The sequence below is a fragment of the Glycine max genome, chromosome 17 (assembly GCF_000004515.6).
Source record: "Glycine max cultivar Williams 82 chromosome 17, Glycine_max_v4.0, whole genome shotgun sequence".
Taxonomy (NCBI): domain Eukaryota; kingdom Viridiplantae; phylum Streptophyta; class Magnoliopsida; order Fabales; family Fabaceae; genus Glycine; species Glycine max.
In genome coordinates this window covers 7,073,000-7,095,832 of record NC_038253.2, presented here as the reverse complement: position 1 = coordinate 7,095,832, position 22,833 = coordinate 7,073,000, and the positions used below count along the sequence as shown (strand labels likewise).

The following is a 22,833-nucleotide window of genomic DNA, read 5'->3' as shown; positions in this document are numbered from 1 at the left end:
ATAATATTATCTCCAAATCAGCACTTTAATATCCTTTTCAGACCCCACAAGTATGGACAAAATGTCATCCATAAAATGACACTTTCTTGCATTGCTTTCTTTTTTACTACATAATATTGATTGATGGTGATAACGTTTAATGACACAAGGTACAACCATTTTTTATTTTGAAAAGACTCTTTTATCATTCATAAGAATAAGAACAAGGAGGAGAAGAAAAAGAAGCAGGGAAAAATATTTGACTTTGATGATGGCAGCTCGCAGTCTTTGCAGGCTACTCTCTCGCTCTCTCTCTTCTTCCAATTCTTCTGGAGCTGCTTCTCTGCTTCACTCACTAGGTGATCAACTTAGTTTCATTCTCATCTTTTATTTGTTAATGCTTAATTTGTTTCCTAACCCTTTATGAATGTTGATGATGGCCATGAGTTTCCCAGATTGCAAAGCATATGAATAATTTGACTAGCACTATTCACTTTTGTTTAGCACACCAAAACTATTGTGATATAATGAATCTTTTTCATTACTTTCAAGACCAAATTTTAAAGTATCTTCTGATAGCGGTTATTATCCACCACTTGTATTTCTTTATATATTCATTTTGGCAACTATATTATCAGAATACAATCTTCAATTTGTTGAATAAAACTGCCACATGATTTCTTTGTTTATCCCAGGAAGAAACCCTGGAGGGTGGAGAAACATTAACAGATTTAGCACGGCTGCAGCAGTTGAGGAACTAATCACTCCACAAGTTTCAATACGTTACACACAGAACCTGATAAATGGGCAATTTGTGGATGCTGCATCAGGTGTGTCTAGCTTGAACAAGCTTTGTTATAACATGTTTGACTTCTAGTTCGAACACCCCAAACCTCACTTTGTTATAACATGTTTGGATTAAAATTGGGAAAGTATTTTTGTGAATGCTAATGCACATTTGCAAATTTCAATACACAAAATGAAGAGGACTAATTTGTTGCTTTGGGAGTAAAAAATACTTTTGAACTCTCTGAACTGTAATGCAAACATGCACTAACTTGTTTAACAAAATCATGGTTAGGTTGTGTACTTGTGTTTGAATTTGAACATGAATGTTGCGTCTCAATTCATGGATTGAGTGGAACTGAAAAGAAGTTAGCTTTTCCCATTTGTAAAATCAATTGGTGGACTTTATCTACAATTTCTTTTGGTCTCAGGGAAAACATTTCCAACATATGATCCGCGCTCAGGAGAAGTGATTGCTAATGTTGCTGAAGGGGATGTTGAAGATATCAACCGTGCAGTATCAGCAGCTCGCAAGGCCTTTGATGAGGGACCTTGGCCTAAAATGACTGCATATGTAGGCATTTCCTGAGTGTCCTCCCTTTCTTGCACATCCTTCAATTAATATTTGGTAATAATTTATCAATAACTCCTTCAGGAAAGAAGTCGGATATTGCTGCGCTTTGCTGATTTGGTTGAGAAACACAGCGATGAGCTTGCTGCTCTCGAGACATGGAATAACGGAAAGACTTATGAACAGGCTGCCAAGACTGAATTACCAATGTTCGTGCGTTTATTTCACTATTATGCTGGTAAGATCAGTAACAACAGTTAGTTGTTAATTATGTTAATCCTTCATTTTTTTAAAAGAAATTTTATCTTGACACCCTCATCACAACAATTATTGTTTTACAGGTTGGGCAGACAAAATTCATGGGTTGACAGTGCCAGCTGATGGAGATTATCATGTGCAGACATTGCATGAACCAATTGGTGTAGCAGGACAAATTATACCTTGGAACTTTCCTCTAGTTATGTTTGCTTGGAAAGTTGGACCAGCTCTAGCATGTGGTAATACCATTGTTCTGAAGACTGCTGAGCAAACTCCACTGACAGCTCTCTTTGTAGCAAAACTATTTCATGAGGTCAGCTCATATCTCATAATCTATGCTTTCTCTCTCTCTCTCTCCCTATCTCTTAAGCATGGATACAGTCAAATTTAGTCATCAAAACATCACCTGAACACTTGTTAGTTGAGCCTGTCATTGCTTATTCCCCTGAAACAGTGCTCTAGTGCTACTTCATTCTACTTCTACATACCTAAAAAATGGAAAAATAATGATGCAAACATCACGTTTTCTAGTGGTGGAAACAGCCTCTTCACCTACATGGGCAGAATGGAGGGAGCCTCATGCACCGGTTTACCCTTATTAAATTAAAAAAATTGTACCTAATTTGATACATCTTATGAACTTAAAAATCTACCTTTAAGCCACAGTTTGCCTTGTCAAAGTCTACTGCATATATGAAGTTTGCACAATGTTCATCGATGTCACCAAAAAGTGTACATGGGATATTTGTTCTATAATTTGTCATGTGGTGTCATTATCTCAGTAGTTTTGGAATAATGTTGCCGAAGTTATAAAGAAATACAGACTGTTTTGATATGTGATGTCAATTGTCAAATAATAACTCTAGCCTTTTGTTTTTTACTTCTTTAGTTAACCCCAATTTGTGCTGACATGCAGATTTTCTTATTTAGATTTCGATGACTATTTCAATTGCATTTGTGTTTCCCTAGATAATTTGTAACCTTCACCCTTTTGTGCAGGCTGGTCTTCCTGATGGTGTTCTGAATGTAGTTTCTGGGTACGGTCCAACTGCTGGCGCAGCTCTTGCAAGTCATATGGATGTGGACAAGGTATTTTGGGAACCAAGAATGTTAGACTCTTATATATAGTTTTGTATGAGAGTCAAGAACGAATCTGGCTTGATGTTAGACATTATTTTGTTCTAACTAATCTTGAGGGTGTAGATTGCTAAACATGTTAAGGATACTGTCGTATCATAGTGCATTATATTTGCCAGCATGATTGGTCCAGATCCCATGTAAGTCCATGTCAGGTTTTATCAGATGACAATAGTTCTTATTTATACCCTATTGTATGAGACTTAGCCTTTAGAGTATAAAAATTGGTTAGTGGAAAAGTAATGAAAAATACATTATCTTGAAGGTGGTTAGCCTGTTTCTGTATCAAAGAACAGGTTGGTTGGCAGTCTGTCAAGGTATTTTGGAGCCAATAACAATTTTTTCTGCAATATTTATTTGTTTATTGCCTGATACACATGACAAATGACTTTATTATCTTTGAGGGACATTAAATCAAAACTGCTCCTACATATTAGGGAAAATTGGTTCTTTGATACTGTCTAGTGTTAATGTAAGAACAATGGCATTCATTTGTTTATTGTCTGTATCCTTAAGCTTTGAATTTTCCCTTTGCATAGTAATTGTCGGGTAAAACCAAACCATTTTTTATCAACATATAAAGTTCTTTTTTTCTATTCTATTTTTGCAGCTAGCATTTACTGGCTCAACAGATACCGGAAAAGTTGTACTCGAACTGGCTGCAAGAAGCAATCTTAAGCCAGTGACATTGGAGCTTGGAGGGAAATCGCCTTTCATAATATGTGAGGATGCTGATGTTGACAAGGCTGTTGAACTTGCACACTTTGCTCTGTTCTTTAATCAGGTTTATTCAATCAGATTCAATCACTTCATTGAACCTCAATATGCATGTGTCAAGAAGAAGCTTATGCCTAATGTTGGATCCTTTACAGGGGCAATGTTGCTGTGCCGGCTCACGTACCTTTGTACATGAGCGTGTCTATGATGAGTTCTTGGAGAAATCAAAGAAACGGGCTTTGAGACGTGTTGTTGGTGATCCATTCAAGAAAGGTGTTGAACAAGGTCCTCAGGTAATTTTCTTTTCAAAGTAACCACTGTGTTATTGTACTTTACAAGTTGTTCTTTTCTTTTTGTTTCATCCTTAACAATCATGAGTTCATGGGAAAAGTTAAAGTTTTACAGAAGACCACATTCTTGATCATACTCTTATGTAACTAAATAACACTATTTCATGTCTCTTGCAAAAACCCTAGATTGACGTGGAACAATTTGAGAAAGTCCTTAGGTACATAAGGTCTGGAATTGAAAGCCATGCCACCCTTGAATGTGGGGGTGATAGATTGGGCTCAAAAGGCTTCTTTGTCCAGCCAACTGTCTTCTCAAATGTTCAGGTATTGAAATTATTTACCACAAGTAATTTGCATAAATGCAGCAAGATTCTAAAATATTGAAGCTTTTTTCTAACACGTGCTAATGATTAGGATGACATGTTGATAGCACAAGACGAAATCTTTGGCCCAGTTCAGTCCATCTTGAAATTCAAGTGAGTGAAATTTGATTCCTCACTTGCTTATGCAATTCTATTACAAAATAAAAATTTTAGTCAAATAAATCCTACAAATGTGTGGTGATATATCATCCTATTGTCGGTGGATCCTTCCAACTCAACTTATTTCATCATCAGTAATTAATATAGCAAATGGCCAACGTAGAAAAAAGACCACCATTTTTGTAAAATCATAGTGAATACAACAAAAAGCATTCATATTGATTTTAATGTGGCATTATGAGATTTTTCTAATAGCTTTTGGTTTATATAGGGACATTGATGAAGTAATACGACGGGCAAATAAAACACGCTATGGTCTAGCAGCAGGTGTGTTTACTAAGAACGTGAGCACAGCCAACACATTGATGCGGGCACTGAGAGCTGGAACTGTGTGGATTAATTGCTTTGATGTTTTTGATGCTGCAATTCCTTTTGGTGGATACAAGATGAGTGGTATTGGCAGGGAGAAAGGAATCTACAGTCTTCACAACTACCTGCAGGTGAAAGCTGTTGTCTCACCAGTGAAGAATCCTGCGTGGCTATAAAATGTCCACACTTGTGTCCCTTGTGTCTTCAACAATAAAAATCGATTGCACACAAGAGCTGAATTTTAATCATGAATTAATCACCTCGAATTTGATGTGATCTTAGCTAACAAACGTGCTTCGTATATTTATTTATCCAAAATAAAAAGTTCCATGCATCTACTACTAGTTTACTACTTGGCAAAAATATACATAACTACACAATTACCACTACATATATGATACCTTAATGGATTAGTTGAGTGGAGCAAGACAAGGTTTCACATGTGACAAATCAAAGCTTCGAATTTCTACTTGTCTTTTTGAGACAAGGTAAATGCAAACTAAATTCCTCTGAAAGTATTTTTTGAGCTCGGAGGCTTGGCTTTGTGTGTCTTGAACTTTAGCACCATCCCCTCTGAAAATATAAGCATTATATAGTCTGACCGTGGCCTGTCAAGCTCGTATGGATTTCCTTTTTCCTTATTAATGAATGGTGGCATGGAGGAACGTATATTTCATCTTTGAAAGATACTGCTGGAAATGATTTTAGACCCTGTCATAATTCACTTAATATTGTTGAATGTGAAATCTTTAATTACCGATACTATACTTACGAGTGAACAGAAATTTTGTAGGAAAATAATTTATGAACACCCAATATGTTATTAGTCATATGTCACTTGGTTAGAGAGTCAGAAAAGAGAAAAAATTATTATAAGTAACATTTCATTTTTTATAAAATAAATTAAAAATAATTTTATTTAAAATAAATAAAATTTTAGGAAAATAATAAGTTTTTTAATTAAATAAATAAGAAAAATAATTTTATTAATTAAAATAATAGTTTTAAGGTAAGTAAAATTAATGTTTTTAGAAAAAAAAATATTTTATTTATTCATTTGTGATAGGGAGTAAAATCGATTTTGTTTATATAGAATGATTAAATAAAGAAAAAAAGAGTAAATAATACACCTAGAGTATCCTACACGTAATGGGTTACTTTTTACGTTTACCACACGATTCTATTCTCTCTTCCTTTTCAAATCTATTTTCCTTCTTCCTTTCTCAAAACCATTTTTTTCTTGTATAGACTCAAACATGCCTTAGTAAAACAACGATCCTGGATTCATTAATTATTGAATCACCGTAAAATTTGAACACAAGTTTCAGAACTAATTTCTGCCTACAAGCACCGTTGGAATTTTCGAGATAATGTCTGTGGTGGAATAAATATCCCTCACACTGAACTTTCTCTTTTTTCGCATACACTCAAACCTGTTACAACAAAATTATGATTCCAAACTCGTCAACTGTTAGATCATTGTAAAATTTGGACACCACCTTAGGAACCCATTTTCACACATTCTCACCGTTGAGATTTGCAAAATAATGTTTTTGAAGAGAAAAACTAGTCTTGCACTTTGACAGTGAAATGAAGGCTATTATCTCTTCCCCTTTTCTCAAACGTTTGAAAACCCAAACAGAGCAAACAGAAGAAAAGTTTGAGGAATCTTAGGAAGCTAGAGATAATGCTATCATCGTTCGAACTACACACGTGAGTCTGCTTAGAATTAAGGGATGGATTTATCGCAATTGGGATTAGAATGAACATGTGTAGGGATTCTTAGAGGATAAAATTGGGATTTGTTTTGGAATGTTTATTGTACTGCAATTTTTCATGTATGATTATGTGAAATTGTTTGAGGAATTTTACTTCCCATGCTGTGAGAAGCATTTTTGTATAATTTGTTTATATTTTGGATAAGATTAGCATGATAAATAGTTATATTGGGATCGTGAAATTGTGATTGAAATTGTGTATAAGTGATAAATTGAATATGTGATGAATTGTGGGATAATATGTTGCTTTGAGATTATAACATTGTTATTGAGATTGAGTATAAGTGCAAAGTTGAACATGTGTTAATTTGCGAGATACACATAAACTTGTGATGATGGATTATGACATTGTGAGATGTTAAAATTATGGACATGAATTTTGGTTGTGAATAAGTGAATGGTTAACACTTGATGTGACAATACTTATGTTGTAAACTGTGAATTATACAATAATCCAATTGGTGTTTATCTTGAGAAAAATGTTTATGTGCATTGTTAAAGGAAAAATGTAGAATTTCTAGTTAGGAACCTAAAGTGTTAAATTGTAGGGTAATGTGTTAAACGTGTTTGAAAAATAAGTATCAGATCGTGGGTATTGTATAATTCACAGTGTCTGCGTGCAAAAATCGTTGTAGGGTTGGACCTGAATCAGGAAGGTGAGACCCTAACTGATTCTTCGAAGTCTAGGCCTTGGAGGTAAAGACACTCGTTTGAGTGTTCCAAGTCTATGTTGACCCCATATGGTTGGAGCATTCTCGCAAAACAGAGTGACCATGACTGGTCACCTTATGATTTTACTTAATGAGAGTGACCTGACATACTCATTGTATGGTGTGTCTTGTTGTGTACTCCTAAGCGCCTCAGTGTGATTTTTCACTGACATGGTACCACATTGCATATAGGCTTGAGTCTTAGTATAATTGTTGCATAACGTTTGCTAATTGTTTATTATGAAATTGATGAGTGTTATTACATCTTGACCCAAGCATGTGATTCATGTGTAATGTGATTGATGATTGAAAAATAAATTTTAAATGATAAAGTGATGAAGTGACGTAGATTGTATTAAGTTGAGTTATGTTATAAATACTTTTATAATTTATTTTAATCATATCTTTGGTTATTTGTATTATTTTTTTAGAAATGTGATAACTCACTCCTTGTGTGCTATTTGTGTTTGGATCTTGTGATGATTTCGAACCTTGTGTTCGTGAGAGCATATAACTAGGTGGATGATTTTAAAGAATCTCGTGTTAAAGAATGCTGAGACACAATGCTCTCATAAGATGTGACATTAGGGATAAATTTTATTTTATTTTATCTCACTAATTTAACAACTTTTGTAAACTTTGACGGCCTTGTTATGAGTTGGATATGTTTTTAATAAGTTTTATTTGATAACAGTGAAGTGAATGTAAATATTTTACTCACATAAATTTGTTTATCTATATTTTTATATATTTTATTTATTTATATGTATCATGGGGGTAGAGAGTCAAGAAAGATAAAAAGAAATAATGGATGTTGATTTGGTGTTTAAAAATGATGAGTGCCCATTTATTATTGTTGAACTTTTTATAAGAGGCACTGCATGCTTGTACACTAAGAACGCCCAGTTTTGAGTTTTTTTTTATTAAAATAAATAGTAACCAAGGAGATCTCTTTATGAGCTTATATATTCCTACTGGATCCCTAAAAAAATGTATTCCAACTGGAATTGATTTCTTAGTTATGTTTTAAACAACATTTAACTTGTCTTCTTGTAGAAAATTACATAATTAACCCTAAACAAGTTTGAAAGTAAATCCAAAATTTAGAATGATTTAATTTGGAATGATTTTAAATTTGAATAGGAAACATCAATTCACGTTTGAATTGGTACATGCCCGATTTCATCATGGGCCACATTGACCCTTCATAAAATTAAGGCACGTAGGCAATCTTAAAACAATTATAAACAATTTTGGAAGCATTTAACTAGTTATGGACGTAATTGTTTTCCTTTTGTTAGTATGAATCATAAGTATTTTTTATAAGATAAAATATTGTTACTCAAACCAAATAAATAAACGTAATTACATTTAACAATCATTTTAGTATAAATAAATGTAATTAGCGATACGACGCGTGGAATTATACGAGTTCACGTACTAGTTTACCAACAAAAAGATAGTAACCCAAACCCGAAGGATACGCAATACACTGCCTTGAAGGCTTCAACATTGAGAATTTGAGAGAGAGAGAGAGAGAATTTATGTTTGTTTTTATCCAAATAAATATCTGGCAGGTGGACACCGACCAAACTCCTACGACCTCTCTGTCCCTTGCTTTCACCCTCAGCAACAACCATGACTATCTACGTCAATTATATTATTCAGATAATCTTTTTTTAAGAGAAAGTAAGATAATTATTCATTCAAATTTAATTATATTATCTTAAAATTGATAGTATTCAATAATTTTTTAATAATTGTTTAAAATTTTTACCATTTTTCTTAAATAAATATTGAAGTATCATTTGTTAAAATGTTTTAGACAGTGCTTGGCAGACAAATCCAAAGAATGCTTTGAGGATAGCTAATACAATCACTTTTTTTAAATGAAATATGTTAGTAATTTACAGTAAAAATTTAAGAAAAATATCAATAATTTTTTTATTTTAATATTATAGTAATTTAATTTTGAAAAATAAAACCTTTTCCGATTATTCTCTCTTCCCCATTCCCCCTCGCTCCCTCTACCAGTTCTCAATCTTCTTTCCCAGCATTCATATTTTTCAATCTGTTAACTCTTTTTCTATTTACGAGAACATGTATTCAAGTAACGGTATAGGCTGAGATGGACAAAAAAAAATGAAGAAATGGTGCATTCTTATTTTAAAGTTTTTTTTAGAATTATACATAGGTGGCGATTTTAGTGATATTCTCATTATCGCACAAATCAACTTATGTTAGTCATTAGTCACAATCTGGATCAACTCATAAGTAAAATAACTAAAGATTAACTTTTTTAATTATTAATAAAAAAAATGTTATTAATTCTTAAAGAAAAAATCTCACACACACACACATATATATATATATAATGGTTTGACATATAAATTTTTTTACTTAAAATAAAAAATCTTAAAATTTATTTTAAATCTCAACTGTAATTGGGTCAGTCTAGTCGCAACTCAGTTATTTCTTTTGGCGGAGTAATTCGTGATCTCCTGGCTAAGTCCTAATCTCTCCGTCATTATATATATTGTAGTTAGTGGGAACTCAATATCAGTGTTTGAGAGAAAATAACAATAAAATAAAATTGGAGGAAGCCATGAATTTTTTAGTAGGACAATGGGTGATAGATAAGGAGAGTAGAGACACATTACTTTTTTCTTTGTTATTAAATCTTAAAATTGCTACAATATCTCTAAAATAAAATAATTAAAAAAAATAAGATAGTGGATCTTTTGGTTTTAAACTGTTTAAAATAAATAAGATAGTGGTTCTTTTGGTCTTAAACTGATGGTATAAGTGGTTAATACACACTAACAAAGCATGTATTGAATTAAGATTTTAAAATATTTTTTTATATAAAAATAATCTTATAGTATTTAATTAAGATTTTTAAATAGTATAAATAAGTTTTGTGGTATTAAATCAGAAATTTTAAATGATATAAATAAGTCTTGTGAAATCTTTTAAGATTTTTTAAATGAGGACAACAAAATCGATGGTATTTAATTAGAATTTTTTATAACTTATAAATAGTCTTTTTGTATTAAAAATATACAAATTTAGATGAATTATTTTTTAAGAACGATTTTAATGGATTTCATCAATCTTTTTAGTATAAAACATTCATCAAATAATCTCATACAAACCTTTGAGATTTTGCTAAGCTCTTTTCTTTCTTTTTTATTGGATACTAGACTTTCTTTTTTCTCCTCACAATATTTTCTTCTCTCTTTGATATTTTTAAGATGTGTAATGTCATATATGTTTTTCCTATTCCTTATATAATAAATTATTGTTTCATTGATTTATCATGAAATAATTATAGTAATTAAAGAAATAACGTATCATTTTAAATCAATTATTTAAATCCAAAAATAACAATGAGAAAATGTTATTATAAGAAGGATTAGTATAAGAGAACATAAATTATAATATTTTTAAAGTGTTTTCAAATCCTTTAAGTTCTTATGAAATAAATTCATAAAATCTAAATTATCATAAAAGTATTGTAAAAAAAATCTAATAAATCATAATATTTTTACATAATTTTCAAAATTCACGAGATTTTTTTATGCCAAAAGTAATATTTTAAAAATCTAATCCAATATATCCCTTAAAAATGACACTTTAGATATATTTTAAGATAATTATAATAATAATTTACTAATTTATTCTTTCTAAAAATATAAATTTCAATAACTTTAAAATAATTATTATCATTCTTATCATTTATTTTCTTAAAATTTAATAATTAAAATTAATTATATAATATAATTATTAGATTTAAAAAAAATAAGTAAGTAATTTCTTAAAAATTTCTCTCCGAAAAATATGATTTTCATGTGTATACATATATGTCTGAACGTACGGTAGCTATCGTGATCAATCTACAAATTTAAAAGTTCTGCAAAGTGTCCAACTGTGAAATACTAGTACGTAGTATATTACTTGTTTCTTCTAAATAATAATCCAATTTCGTGTCGTCGTGGCAACCCAAGAACAAAGCATGGAGAAACGTCTTATAATAATTATTATCAACGCGTATATTGTGCATGACACGACAATGACACTGCTTAATAATCGTTAGTTATTTTCCAATTTCCAATTAAGCATAATGCAATTGCATGTATTCGTTATATGACAGCTCTCCCAGTGGACCAGTGCAACTAATTTGAAAAGAGCAAGAAAGATTTCTAACCAAACTGCATATATGGGGAAATTTCCATTTGTGTATCCACATAAACTAATAAAGTCTTTTAACAAATTAAGAGAAGCTGCTTTTTTGACGAACCAATCTATTTTAATTTGGTTTTGAGAAGATGCATCAAAAGGAAAATCAATTATTTTATTAATTTTGGTTGAAAGCGTTGTCATTTTCATGGTGCAAACGTCCCAACCAAAGAGACGATGACTTTCTAGTTTTCTTTATTGTTTTAATTCAGATTTGCGATGGCCAACAGTTTTCCACTTTTCCTTGTCATATAGTACTTAGATCTTTATTATTTTTTCTGCTAAATAATTGTGATCTAGAAAGGAAACGCGTTATATTGGGCATAATGCGATTGGTCCACGCCAAACCTCAGATTTTTTTTCGTCAATATCATAATATGATTAGCGACTAATTCAAGAAGCAATTGCATGAAGTTGTGACCACAAATAAGATTAGCTGTAGCCTGTAGGAAAGTACAGGCTTTGTCATGGATAATCAGATATAAATATGTCATGCACGTGATTAGGACCCATATGCATTAATTCATGTTTGACCATGTCGTAGAGTTGAAGAAAACTAGACATTAAAACGATTTTGTTAACCTTACACAGGCCAATATTAAAAAAATAAAAAGAAAAAAAAATATTTACATAGTATTTTTATTTATTTTTTATCTAGACCACTAATATTTTCTCTGAAAAAAAAAACTACATTCTTAATATTCAAATTCAAAAGTTTGAATAATTCCTATGGTAGAATAATATTTATCATACAAAAAATATATGAATTATTTATTTTCTTTACTTTTATTTCCTTGACATAAATTCCTAAGACTGACATTAGAAAATATTTAAATAAAAGTACTATATACTGCATAATATACCACTCGATAAAGAATTTAGGTGATCTATATTATGTTATTGGTAAAATTATATTTCAGGTTCTTTTAGTTGTCTTTAATTTTGAGTTTAGTTTTTCTTTAAATTTATTCAAGAATTTAATTTTCAATTATGTCAAATTCTATAAATGTGATTTCAAACCCAAATATAAATATTGACTGTCATAAAACGTTGATTGTCACATATCACATTTTGATTAAGCATAAAAGGATGTGTCCTATAATCAATTCTAACGTTTCTATGTTCATTGACAGTAAAATTTGGATTTAGGGAATCACATTTACTTTGACATACTTAAAAAATTAAATTTGTGAATAAATTTAAAAGAAAACTAAAATCAAAATTAAATACAACTAAAAACCTAAAATATAATATTGTCTATGCTATTAATATCTCTATAAAAGATACTGACTTTCCTAGAGTCCTGCAAAGTCCAAACAAGTTCAAACATAAGTCCCCCCATTTTCGTCGTCTTTTACTTCTGAATGTGGTCGTTTTTGTCTTCTGCTGTATTGCTTAACCTCGTTTTTGTAAAATCTTTTTAAAATTTATAACTGATCATGAAATTATCAAATTAACTTAAATAACTGATATATATCACACATGCAATCATAGACACGGATTAAAAAAAATCATACGCGTTAAATAATGAATAAAAAAAATAGTCTTACAGAAACCTAAAACTATATATGTTCAGCATTAGTCAAGGGGGATATTTGAATGGAATCTCTATAAACTCTCGCAAGTCAAATTTTGGTATTTTATCTACAAGGATTTGTTCAAATGAACGAGTATTGCAGAATATAAATAATATATAAGTCATTTTTTACTTATTTATATCATTCTTTATTTATGTATTATTCATGGTGTTTTCCTTGTGTGAGGTGATGCAACAAATTCTGTAAGATCGAATAACTAAGCCTTTAACGATATTTAGGCTGTGATCTGGTGCTTCACTGTTGTAAATGAGATTCAGCTGGAAAGTTTTTTATACAAGTTTTTGTGGCCTAGTTGTCAGGTTTTAATTATTGAACCAACACATGTATTAACTTAATGTGTGTTTGAAGTATTGATAAACATGATTTTAAATAAATTAATTTTAAAATAATATAATTTATATTTAAATATTTTTTATATAAAATTAAATTAGGAATAAATTTTGTATAAAATTTTTTATTAGAAATGATTTAAAATTATTTTAATTTATAATAAGTTTTAAACTTAGAATGAATTTTGAATTCTTTCTTAATTAACTTAAAATCAAACATGTAAGATTTGTCTAAAATCATTTTTGAACTCATAAGTAATCATGTAATGTGAAAGCAAGCCCATTTTTAATTTGTCAAACTGGATCTAGATCTACATTCAGAACACTATATAAAATAATACATTATTTTTTATAGATTAACATTTACCAAAAATTATAATAAGACTTATTAAATAAAAATAAAACCTATAAAATTATATATGTTTTTAAAGAAATTTCAGTTCTAACATTTAAGAAAATATATTTTGTTAATGTTTTCATCACTATTATTATATTATCATTGTTATTATAATGATGGTCATTATAATTATCTTTATTTTTTCTTCACCATTGCTATTTTAGTCCTCCACAACTTGGTGTATGTTATCTCCATAATAGTACATGCAATTAGCATCATCACACCACCATTTCATAATTGTTATTATGGTTACCGTTACTATAATTCCATCATTATCACTCCAGCCATCCATTATGGTTAATCCTCCAAAATATTTGACGCCATTTTAATTATTCAAGTTGGGAAGCTAGAGATGTAGCGGGAGCACACGTCGGCAGATGGTTTCGCCACCTGTCAGTCATGAGAGGGCGGTTGATGGGACCCAGCAGCCATCACTGTCAAGCCAAATCTAAATCCACATACTCATTTCTTACCTTACCTTCCCCATAGAAAAATTGGAACCTCTTACGTTACCACGTGTCCCATTTCCTATTATTCACTGGCACGTGTCTAGAAGATTCTCCAGTCAGCACAGAACATCTTCTCTCTGGCTATAATAATAATTGCGCCACCAAGCTATCAAATTCCAAACCAACACAAACGCTGCTAATTAATTATTAGTTTCACTTCAATGACTCAAAGGGATCGTCGCACCCTATCATTCCCGGCGGTTCACCCATGCGAAGCCATTTCTCCGCCGACACTTGTCACCTCTCTAATCACTCTCTCCCAATCCATATGCAATTTCCAACCCCAATCATTCCCCACCCAACGAAGGAACGCCAGGGAAACAATACGCCAAATAAGCATTGTCTTAATGTTCCTTCAAGAAATTCGACTAATCCCCAACTCCACTATCCTCTCTTTGGCGGAACTCCACTTCACCTTACAAAAAATCCACTTTTTATTGCAAGATTGCACCCTCCAAGGCTCGCGCCTCCTCCTGCTCGCCAAATCGCAACACGTAGCGTCCCTGTTCCCCGCCCTCCTTCGCTCCGTGGCCACCTCTCTGGACGTCTTGCCTCTTCACCAGCTCCACTTGTGCCCCGAAGTCAGGGAGCTGGCCGACCTTGTTACCAAGCAAGCCAGCAAGGCCAAGTTCCAGCTGGACCCCAGCGACGCACGTGCCACCAAAACCCTCCACACGCTTCTGCGCCAGTTCTCCATGGGCACCGAACCTGACCTCACTTCCATGCAGGGAATCCTCCACTACCTCCAAATTAGAACCTGGACAGATTGCAATACGGAGATTAAATTCTTAGAAGAAGAAATCACCTTAGAGTGCCGCGACCGTGAAGAAAAAGAGGTTCCCTTACTTAGTAGCTTGGTAGGGTTCTTATGTTACTGCAGAGGAGTTATTTTCGAAACTAATCAATCCCAAGGAAGATGCAGCACGGAGATGACATCGTTAAACTTAACCCTGTTGACGTCCGTTAATCCAGATGATTTCCGTTGCCCTATTTCTCTCGAGTTGATGACGGATCCGGTCACTGTGTCAACAGGTCAAACCTACGACCGAGCCTCTATTCAGAAATGGCTCAAAGCCGGGAACACAAAATGTCCCAAAACAGGGGAAAAACTAACAAACACGGACTTAGTTCCCAACACAACGCTCAAGAGACTCATCCAACAGTTCTGCGCCGACAACGGCATTTCCGTCGCTAACTCCTGTAACCGTAAAACCAACACCGTCTCAGCAGGTAGTCCCGCGGCGGCACACGCGATTCAGTTCCTCGCGTGGTTCCTCACGCGCAGGCTAGCATTCGGAACCCAAGACCAGAAGCACAAAGCCGCGCAGGAGATTCGCTTTCTCGCCAGAACCAGCATTTTCAATAGGGCGTGTTTGATTGAAATGGGAACAGTGCCTCCTCTGATTGAACTTTTAGCCTCTGCATCGAACGATAATAAATCCACGCAAGAGACTACAATCTCTGCTCTACTGAAGCTCTCTAAACACCCGAATGGACCCAAAAACATCATCAACAGCGGGGGCCTAACCGTAATTCTCTCGGTGTTAAAAAATGGACTTAGCCTTGAAGCTCGTCAAGTCGCGGCTGCTACAATATTTTATCTTTCTTCGGTGAAAGAATTTCGCAAGTTAATAGGGGAAAACCCTGATGTCATTCCGGCTTTGGTGGAGTTAGTTAAAGAAGGAACAACCTGTGGGAGAAAGAATGCTGTGGTTGCTATTTTCGGATTACTTTTGCTTCCTAGGAATCATCAAAGGGTTATCGCTGCTGGTGCTGTTCCGGCGCTTCTTGACATTATAGCTTCTTCGAATAAGGACGAGCTTGTGACTGAATCTTTGGCGGTTCTTGCCGCGCTGGCGGAGAACGTTGATGGGGCGCGTGAGATACTGCAAGGTTCGGCGTTGCGGTTGATTGTAGGGATGCTGCGATCTGCCACGTCACGCGAGGGGAAAGAGCACTCTGCTTCGATTTTGTTGTCGCTTTGCGTCAATGTTGGAGCGGAGGTTGTGGCGGTTCTCGCTAAGGAGCCTTCGTTGATGCCTTTGCTTTATTCGCTTCTCACGGATGGAACTTGTCATGCTGCAAAGAAAGCGCGGTTTCTCATCAAGGTCATACAGGATTTTCACGAGACTAGAAGTGCTGGACTCAAGGGTTCCTCGCTTCCGCAGGAACGCTCGCTTCACGTTTGGTGATTGTTGATCAATCATGACTAAGAATTTGGAATCTCTTCCCTTTCTGTGAATATGCCAAACCTTATTTATTTTTGTGTAAATACTAAATACTAAATACTGTAACACATGACATTAGTTTTTTTTTTTTTTGTCACGTTTTAGATTTGTGAAATTAGCTCTGTGCTTGTTTTTATCGCCGGCTAGCTAATTTCAATAAGTGAGGCTTTTATTTAGCTCACACTCCGAAGTGGAATTTTTCGTTTATCTCTGTCTGGCTATGAATTGAATTGTTGTGTGAAATTTAGACGATGGAATTATATGTTTGGATTTCTTCATTTTTTTTTATATTCTCTATTCTCTATGATGAAATTCCAAATCTTGATTATGGATTATTCCTATATTCCTATAAATTAGTTTTCGAGAGAAGAAGTATCGTTTTTACAAAATAGGTTATTTTGTATTTCACTTTTTTTTTTATTTGTCATTTTAAGTTCGTATTTCATTTAGTCTGGTATTTTAGTGAGAGGATATATATCCTTCTTTGGTAGGGTAATTACATGTTCGAAGATTCATAGATGGTTTGAATAGAGCTATTTGTTTAGCACGATTGTCAAACATGGTGATATGGCCTATGTGCATATACATATATATATATATATAGCCTTATAACTGTTGAGCAACGAAATATAGATATAAGTAGGGCTCCCAGATGCTTGCATATGATGCAAAAGCTTCATATACGTACCTTTTATTATATAATAACCAAAAGTTCAATTTTGTTTTCGCATCAGATTTTCTAAAAAAGATAATTATATGAAGTGAGAGAGTTTCTTATCAGTGTGCATTTCTTTAACCTTTGAAGAAGACATGACATGTTTTCGTAACAGCAATGCAAAGTATATCAACAAAAATACGAATAGCAAAAAACAATGAATACCAGAGATCACAAGAGGGACCAAAGAGAAGCTCATCACATGAGAAAGAGAGAAAAAATATAGGATCGAACTAGAGATGGAGGTCAAAAACCAAGGAGATCATAGGCATAGGAACTTCAAAACAACAAAGGAGAATTGTACCAAAGGAGCTTCAAACCATAGTCAAATGCTTCATATATATGAGTTTTATTAATTGTAGCTTCAAACCATGGTCATCAAATGCTTCAAACCTGAACTTTGATCTTGAGGGTCGTGTTTTTTCCTTTATTCCCGCTTCATGATGCCGTCGTGGCCTGATGTATTGTCTACCCCTTTTCCACGTGGGTATTAATATTTTTCTTCAATTCTGGGGCTTTAGCCCCTACTTGCCACACCATTATTGATTATACAAAATTACATTGACAAAAAGAAAAGGAAAAGGAATTACAAGGAAAACTGATTAATATACTTAATTTTGGTTTGTGATAATTATTCACGTGCAAATACTATAATAGGTTAAATATATAATAAATTTGATATACTCTTAAAATCAGGACTGAATCTTCTTCCCTCTTTTCTCCCTCCCCCCACTGCCTAAGAAGGACGTTGTCAACATGTGTGATCCAGATTGGATAGAATAAGCTCCGTATTTTGATGAACTGTGTTCTTTGATAATTTATGGGTATTTAAAACTTTAGAGGTAATAAATGTTAAGGTCATTTGTTTAGGCTTATACCTATCTTGACAAAACCAGACTGGACCACATCAACTGGTTCGATCAGTTTGATAGAGAATAGGAAACTATGTCTAATTTGGAAAAAATCATGTATTGGATAAGTGGAAAACTAAATCAATCCGGTTTGAACTATTTCAATGAAAAATGACTTTCTTAATTAAAAATTTAATATTACGATAGTTAATCAATATGATTATAAATTTAATATTTATATCAATTATATTTATTTAGTTTATAATTACAATATAATTAATAGTAAATTATATATTGTTGAATTTAATGTTATATTATGACATTTAATTTTTTTCATATTTAATTTTTGAATATTATTATATGTTATGAGTTATGAAAAGTTCAATTTAATAGTTACATAAAAAATTACAAAAATTGTGTTATTTTTTTAATACAACTTAATAGTTACATGAAAAATTACAATAATATTACTTTGATCATATGACAAGATCAATTTTTAATATTATAAAAGTTACAATTTTTTTTTAATAAAACGGTTAAACCATTAGGTTTTAATTAAGCCATTATTTTCGGATCAATTCAGTTATCGGTCCAATTTTAAAAATCTTTGGCTTATATATACTACTTGACCTATAACGTAAATATATATGTGCATTTATATATTTGAGCACATCTCACTTTTAGTTTTTTTTAGAAGAGCATCTCACTTTTAGTTAATCTCATAATACATTGTAAAAAAAAAACAAAAAAAACAAGTCATTTATCATTTTTTTCTTGTATAAATCCTACGATCCATTTAAATAATAATGCAAAATCAATCCTTCAAAATTCTCAAACCTCGTGATTTTATGTTTGTGGCTAGCTAGGCATACGCCCCAATTTTGTCTTATAGTTGTTTAGGCATTGAATTGCGTAGAAAGAGATCTTGCTTGTGGCTAAAACGCAAGTTGATAAGTCAGCACTTCAAACCTAGTTTATTGCGGTCAAGATTCACAACCCAAAATTAGTTGAGTGTTGGGATAACTATAGATGCCCTACTTTTAAGTACAAATGTAAACAAACTTATTTCCAAAACAATCTTACTTTTACTTTCTCAATTGGTTTTCACCCTCTTTTGTTTGATCAGTTTTTTCTTTTGATGTTGCAGTCATGGTTGACCCTGGAACAATAAGAACTGTCGTTGGAGTAATTGGTTTGTCCAAAAAAACCTCATACGTTTCATGATTTTTTTTTATTTATATTTTCTATTGCGATGAAATAGCATGTATATATATAGTGTCTGAGCATTTTTAAAAGCAGTCATTTTCAGAATCGAAAAAGAAAAAGGAGAAGGAACAATTTAATTAGTACAAGATCTAAACTAATCATTTTCTTTTAAGAATGAAGAGTTTCTAATATATGCACTTTTATTTTATTTGCAGGAAATGTCATCTCTTTTTGTTTATTCATGTCTCCAATGTAAATCTCTCTCTCTCTCTCCATTCTTAATGGATGGACTAATTAATTAGCAGTAAAAATGACAAAGATTTCTAATTTGCATGCAGACCTACATTTATATCAATATGGAAGTCAAAATCAGTGCAAAATTTCAAGCCAGATCCTTATATTGCAACTATACTCAATTGTGCAATGTGGTCATTCTATGGAATGCCCTTCGTAACTGAAGATAACACTCTTGTCGTCACAATTAATGGTTTTGGCTTCTTCCTTGAGATGTTCTACACTCTCATCTTCTTTATATACTCAACCTGGAGCAAGCGGGTGAGAAACAAAGCCTCTTTCTTTATCCTTTAACTCAATAATTAATCTAATTGTTCTTTCCTAATATCTGATGGGATTGGATGAATTTGATCAATTTCAGAGGAAGATCCTCCTAATCTTCCTGGGTGAGATCGTCTTCCTTGCGTTAGTGGTAATTCTACTCATGACCTTTCTTCACTCTGCCAAGCAAAGAAAGGTGATTGTTGGGCCTATATGCATAGTCTTCAACATCCTTATGTACTTTGCACCCTTAACTGTCATGGTACGTGTAAGGCCTTTAGTTTCTATAATATATATTAATAATTAGCTTAATTGCAATTTTGATCATAAAATATCATAATTTTATGGGTTTTGTCATAGGCTTCTAAATTGTGCAAATTTGGGTTATCTAAATATTATAATTTGCAATTTTGATTTCTTTCTTCATCTTTCATTAAATATATAAATGTTTTTCTAATGATTAGGTGACTACTTACATATTACCTTAAATGTATGATGACATTATTTAATTACACTTTGGTCATTCATGATTAAAATATTATGAATATAATTAAATCATGATAACATATGAGTCAAGCAACACATCAATTATTATTTTATCAAGATATTATCATCCATTATCACATTAGTAAAATCTGATAAATATATGTAACAAATGACTAATAGAGAGATCAAAATCACAAAATTGCAATGTCTAAAGGAAATTACAATGCCTAATGAATAAAAATGAAATTAAAGCTAACCAAAATTGTGTAATTACAATGCCTAGCTAATGAATAAAAATGAAATTAAGCCTATATATTTAGTAGTGATTTTTTGTTTATGGTTTTATTTTCAGTTTATATAATAATAGTTACTACTTTTCCTCCCTGTTTGTTTTTTCTTCTTCTTATTTTTAACTTTAATTTTAAACCCCACAAAAAAGAGCAGCGACGAGTAATTCAAACGAAGAGTGTGAAGTACATGCCTTTCTTACTTTCGTTCGCCAACTTTGCCAATGGAATTATCTGGACGACCTATGCCTTACTTAAGTGGGATCCATTCATCGTGGTAATTATTATTATTGTTCTTGTATTTTTTTTTTACAGAGTCATTATTGTTCTTGTTATCAGTTATTACTTATTACTAAATTTATTATAAAAGTGTCCCCCCACCCCAAAAAAAAGAAACTTAAATATTTTTTTAAGAAATGATTTCTATCCCAAATATGTAACAAATAATAATAATAATTTTTTTAGATTAATAATTATATGCATATTAATTAGAAAAATAATTTATGTAAAATAATTGATTATATCAACTTTAGTAAAGTTAATTTAGGGTTTGTGGATTAATTGTTATATTCGGGATAAAATGGGTTTGAACTCCTCCATCCAATCTCTAATTCCCAAATTCTTCTTGAGTCTTGACTCCACTCCAATATTTGAGCCATTAAAATGGGATTACCAATGTTGCAAGCATGCAGATAGGATAATAAATCCAAACATGTATTTTCTTATATAGTATTATATCATGATTGTTAACTAACTAATATTTGAAATGGTAGATTCCCAATAGCATTGGAGCAGTATCCGGGTTGACGCAGCTGGTCCTCTATGCCATGTACTACAAAACAACCAACTGGGATGAAGAAATCGAGCAAGTATGAATATGATTTCTTCTTAATTAATTGGAATATTGAGAGAATTGAAAGACGGAAAGTTAAAAGGAAAAAAAAGCTATCAACAACACTGCTCCCCTTTAAAGAATTAGTTATTTTTTACTTTTGAAATCATAGCATTGATGAAATCGTTACAGTCGTTAATTGTTGTTGACCTTAATGATCGATGTATATGCTCATTTTAGCTCGTCTACATTTTTTCAAGTATGATACGATACGCATCGGGTCATGACAGCAAAGGAAAAGGACATATATACTTAGTTGCTAGTTACTCAACATTTTAAATATACTTATTGTTAATGTTACCAAAATCAAGTTTTATTTTATTTATGAAATATCATTCGGCAGGATAATACTTGTGAAATCCTATACTTAATGAGAAAATTAAAAGTTCATCAAGTTAGTAAGATAAATCCTTCAAAATAATTATCGACTGGGTGATTCGAGTGTTGTATATCTGTTTTTTCTTAAGTAAATTAAGCATCGAGTTCCAGTTATGAGAAAAAAAAATCCTTTTAAAACTTTAATTCTATCGTATAGCCCGAATAAATAAAACCCAAAATCATTCCACCAATGCTAGGAAGGTAAACAACCTTTAGGATGATAACTGTCTTGAGTACTTTTCTCCGATACAAGTCATTTAAAATTGTTCAATCTCCAATCCTCAACATTAACATGTTCTAGGGTGAGTGATTCCACTTTCTAATCCACATTCAATTTCAATCCTTCTCATAAAGTAAATTGGCATTAAATATAATGTGACTCAACGGCATTCCAAACAAAAGCAAATGTTTAAATTCATCCTATGAATTTAATTTCTTAACCTTATATCCATCTACAGTAGTGCTTAAGGCACACAAGATTTGTATGGTTTTGTAATATTTTGTACTTGATATCGTTTTCCGTCCATACAACACAAGAAATCAAACCAACATGAGAAAATTAGCACGCTGCACAGTCCGAACAAACTAAGGGGCATTTGTTTGTGTTTTTATTTCCTATTTTCGTTTTTTGTTTTCACTTTTTAATTACAAGACTTTCATCTCAGTTTCCTGTTTTCAAATATTTGTACAAGAAACACCGAAACCTACTAGTGTATAGTAAGTCTGTTGATGGAAGTTGACCAACAAAGGTTTTTGTTGATTCTGACTTTGTAGGGGACTTAGACAAGAGTTCATTGACATTATTATTTTTTACACTATTTGAGAATGCGGTCAGTTGAAAAAGACTCTACAAGACTACAACACATTGTTGCACTTTCAATCATAGAGGTGGAGTATTTTATTTTTTTTGTCGGCAAATATTAATTTGTTAGTTTTGTTCAAAAATATCAGTTGAGAGAATTTGAACTGCGACTTCTCTCCCCTCCGTTCACTCTTCCTCAATCACTGAGTCAACTTTATATCTCCATCACAGAGGTGGAGTACAAAACTGTCATAGAGGTGCTCAAGGAAGCTTTGTGGATTAAA

General features: G+C 32.2%; 2 protein-coding genes and 1 pseudogene across 3 annotated transcripts; all 3 read left to right on the top strand.

Annotated features, from left to right (window-relative positions):
• Window positions 1-136: 136 nt before the first annotated feature.
• Window positions 137-4,923, top strand: ALDH2B7 (aldehyde dehydrogenase family 2 member B7; annotated as a pseudogene). Its single transcript, XR_419045.4, has 11 exons — window positions 137-338; window positions 675-809; window positions 1,197-1,339; window positions 1,421-1,574; window positions 1,678-1,907; window positions 2,594-2,683; window positions 3,342-3,515; window positions 3,604-3,741; window positions 3,925-4,062; window positions 4,153-4,214; window positions 4,492-4,923. The product of XR_419045.4 is annotated as an aldehyde dehydrogenase family 2 member B7 (transcript).
• A 9,343-nt stretch (window positions 4,924-14,266) lies between these two features.
• On the top strand, window positions 14,267-16,655 carry LOC100787869 (U-box domain-containing protein 19). The gene has a single exon (XM_003550694.5). It carries the CDS (start codon window positions 14,311-14,313, stop codon window positions 16,339-16,341), a length of 2,031 nt encoding a protein of 676 aa, XP_003550742.3. The 5' UTR covers window positions 14,267-14,310; the 3' UTR covers window positions 16,342-16,655.
• Window positions 16,656-19,092: 2,437 nt separating this feature from the next.
• SWEET43 (sugar efflux transporter SWEET43) lies at window positions 19,093-20,852 on the top strand. Its single transcript, XM_006600587.3, has 5 exons — window positions 19,093-19,135; window positions 19,365-19,401; window positions 19,488-19,704; window positions 19,805-19,966; window positions 20,635-20,852. Exons 1-5 carry the CDS (start codon window positions 19,093-19,095, stop codon window positions 20,842-20,844), a joined length of 669 nt encoding a protein of 222 aa, XP_006600650.2. The 3' UTR covers window positions 20,845-20,852.
• Window positions 20,853-22,833: the final 1,981 nt, after the last annotated feature.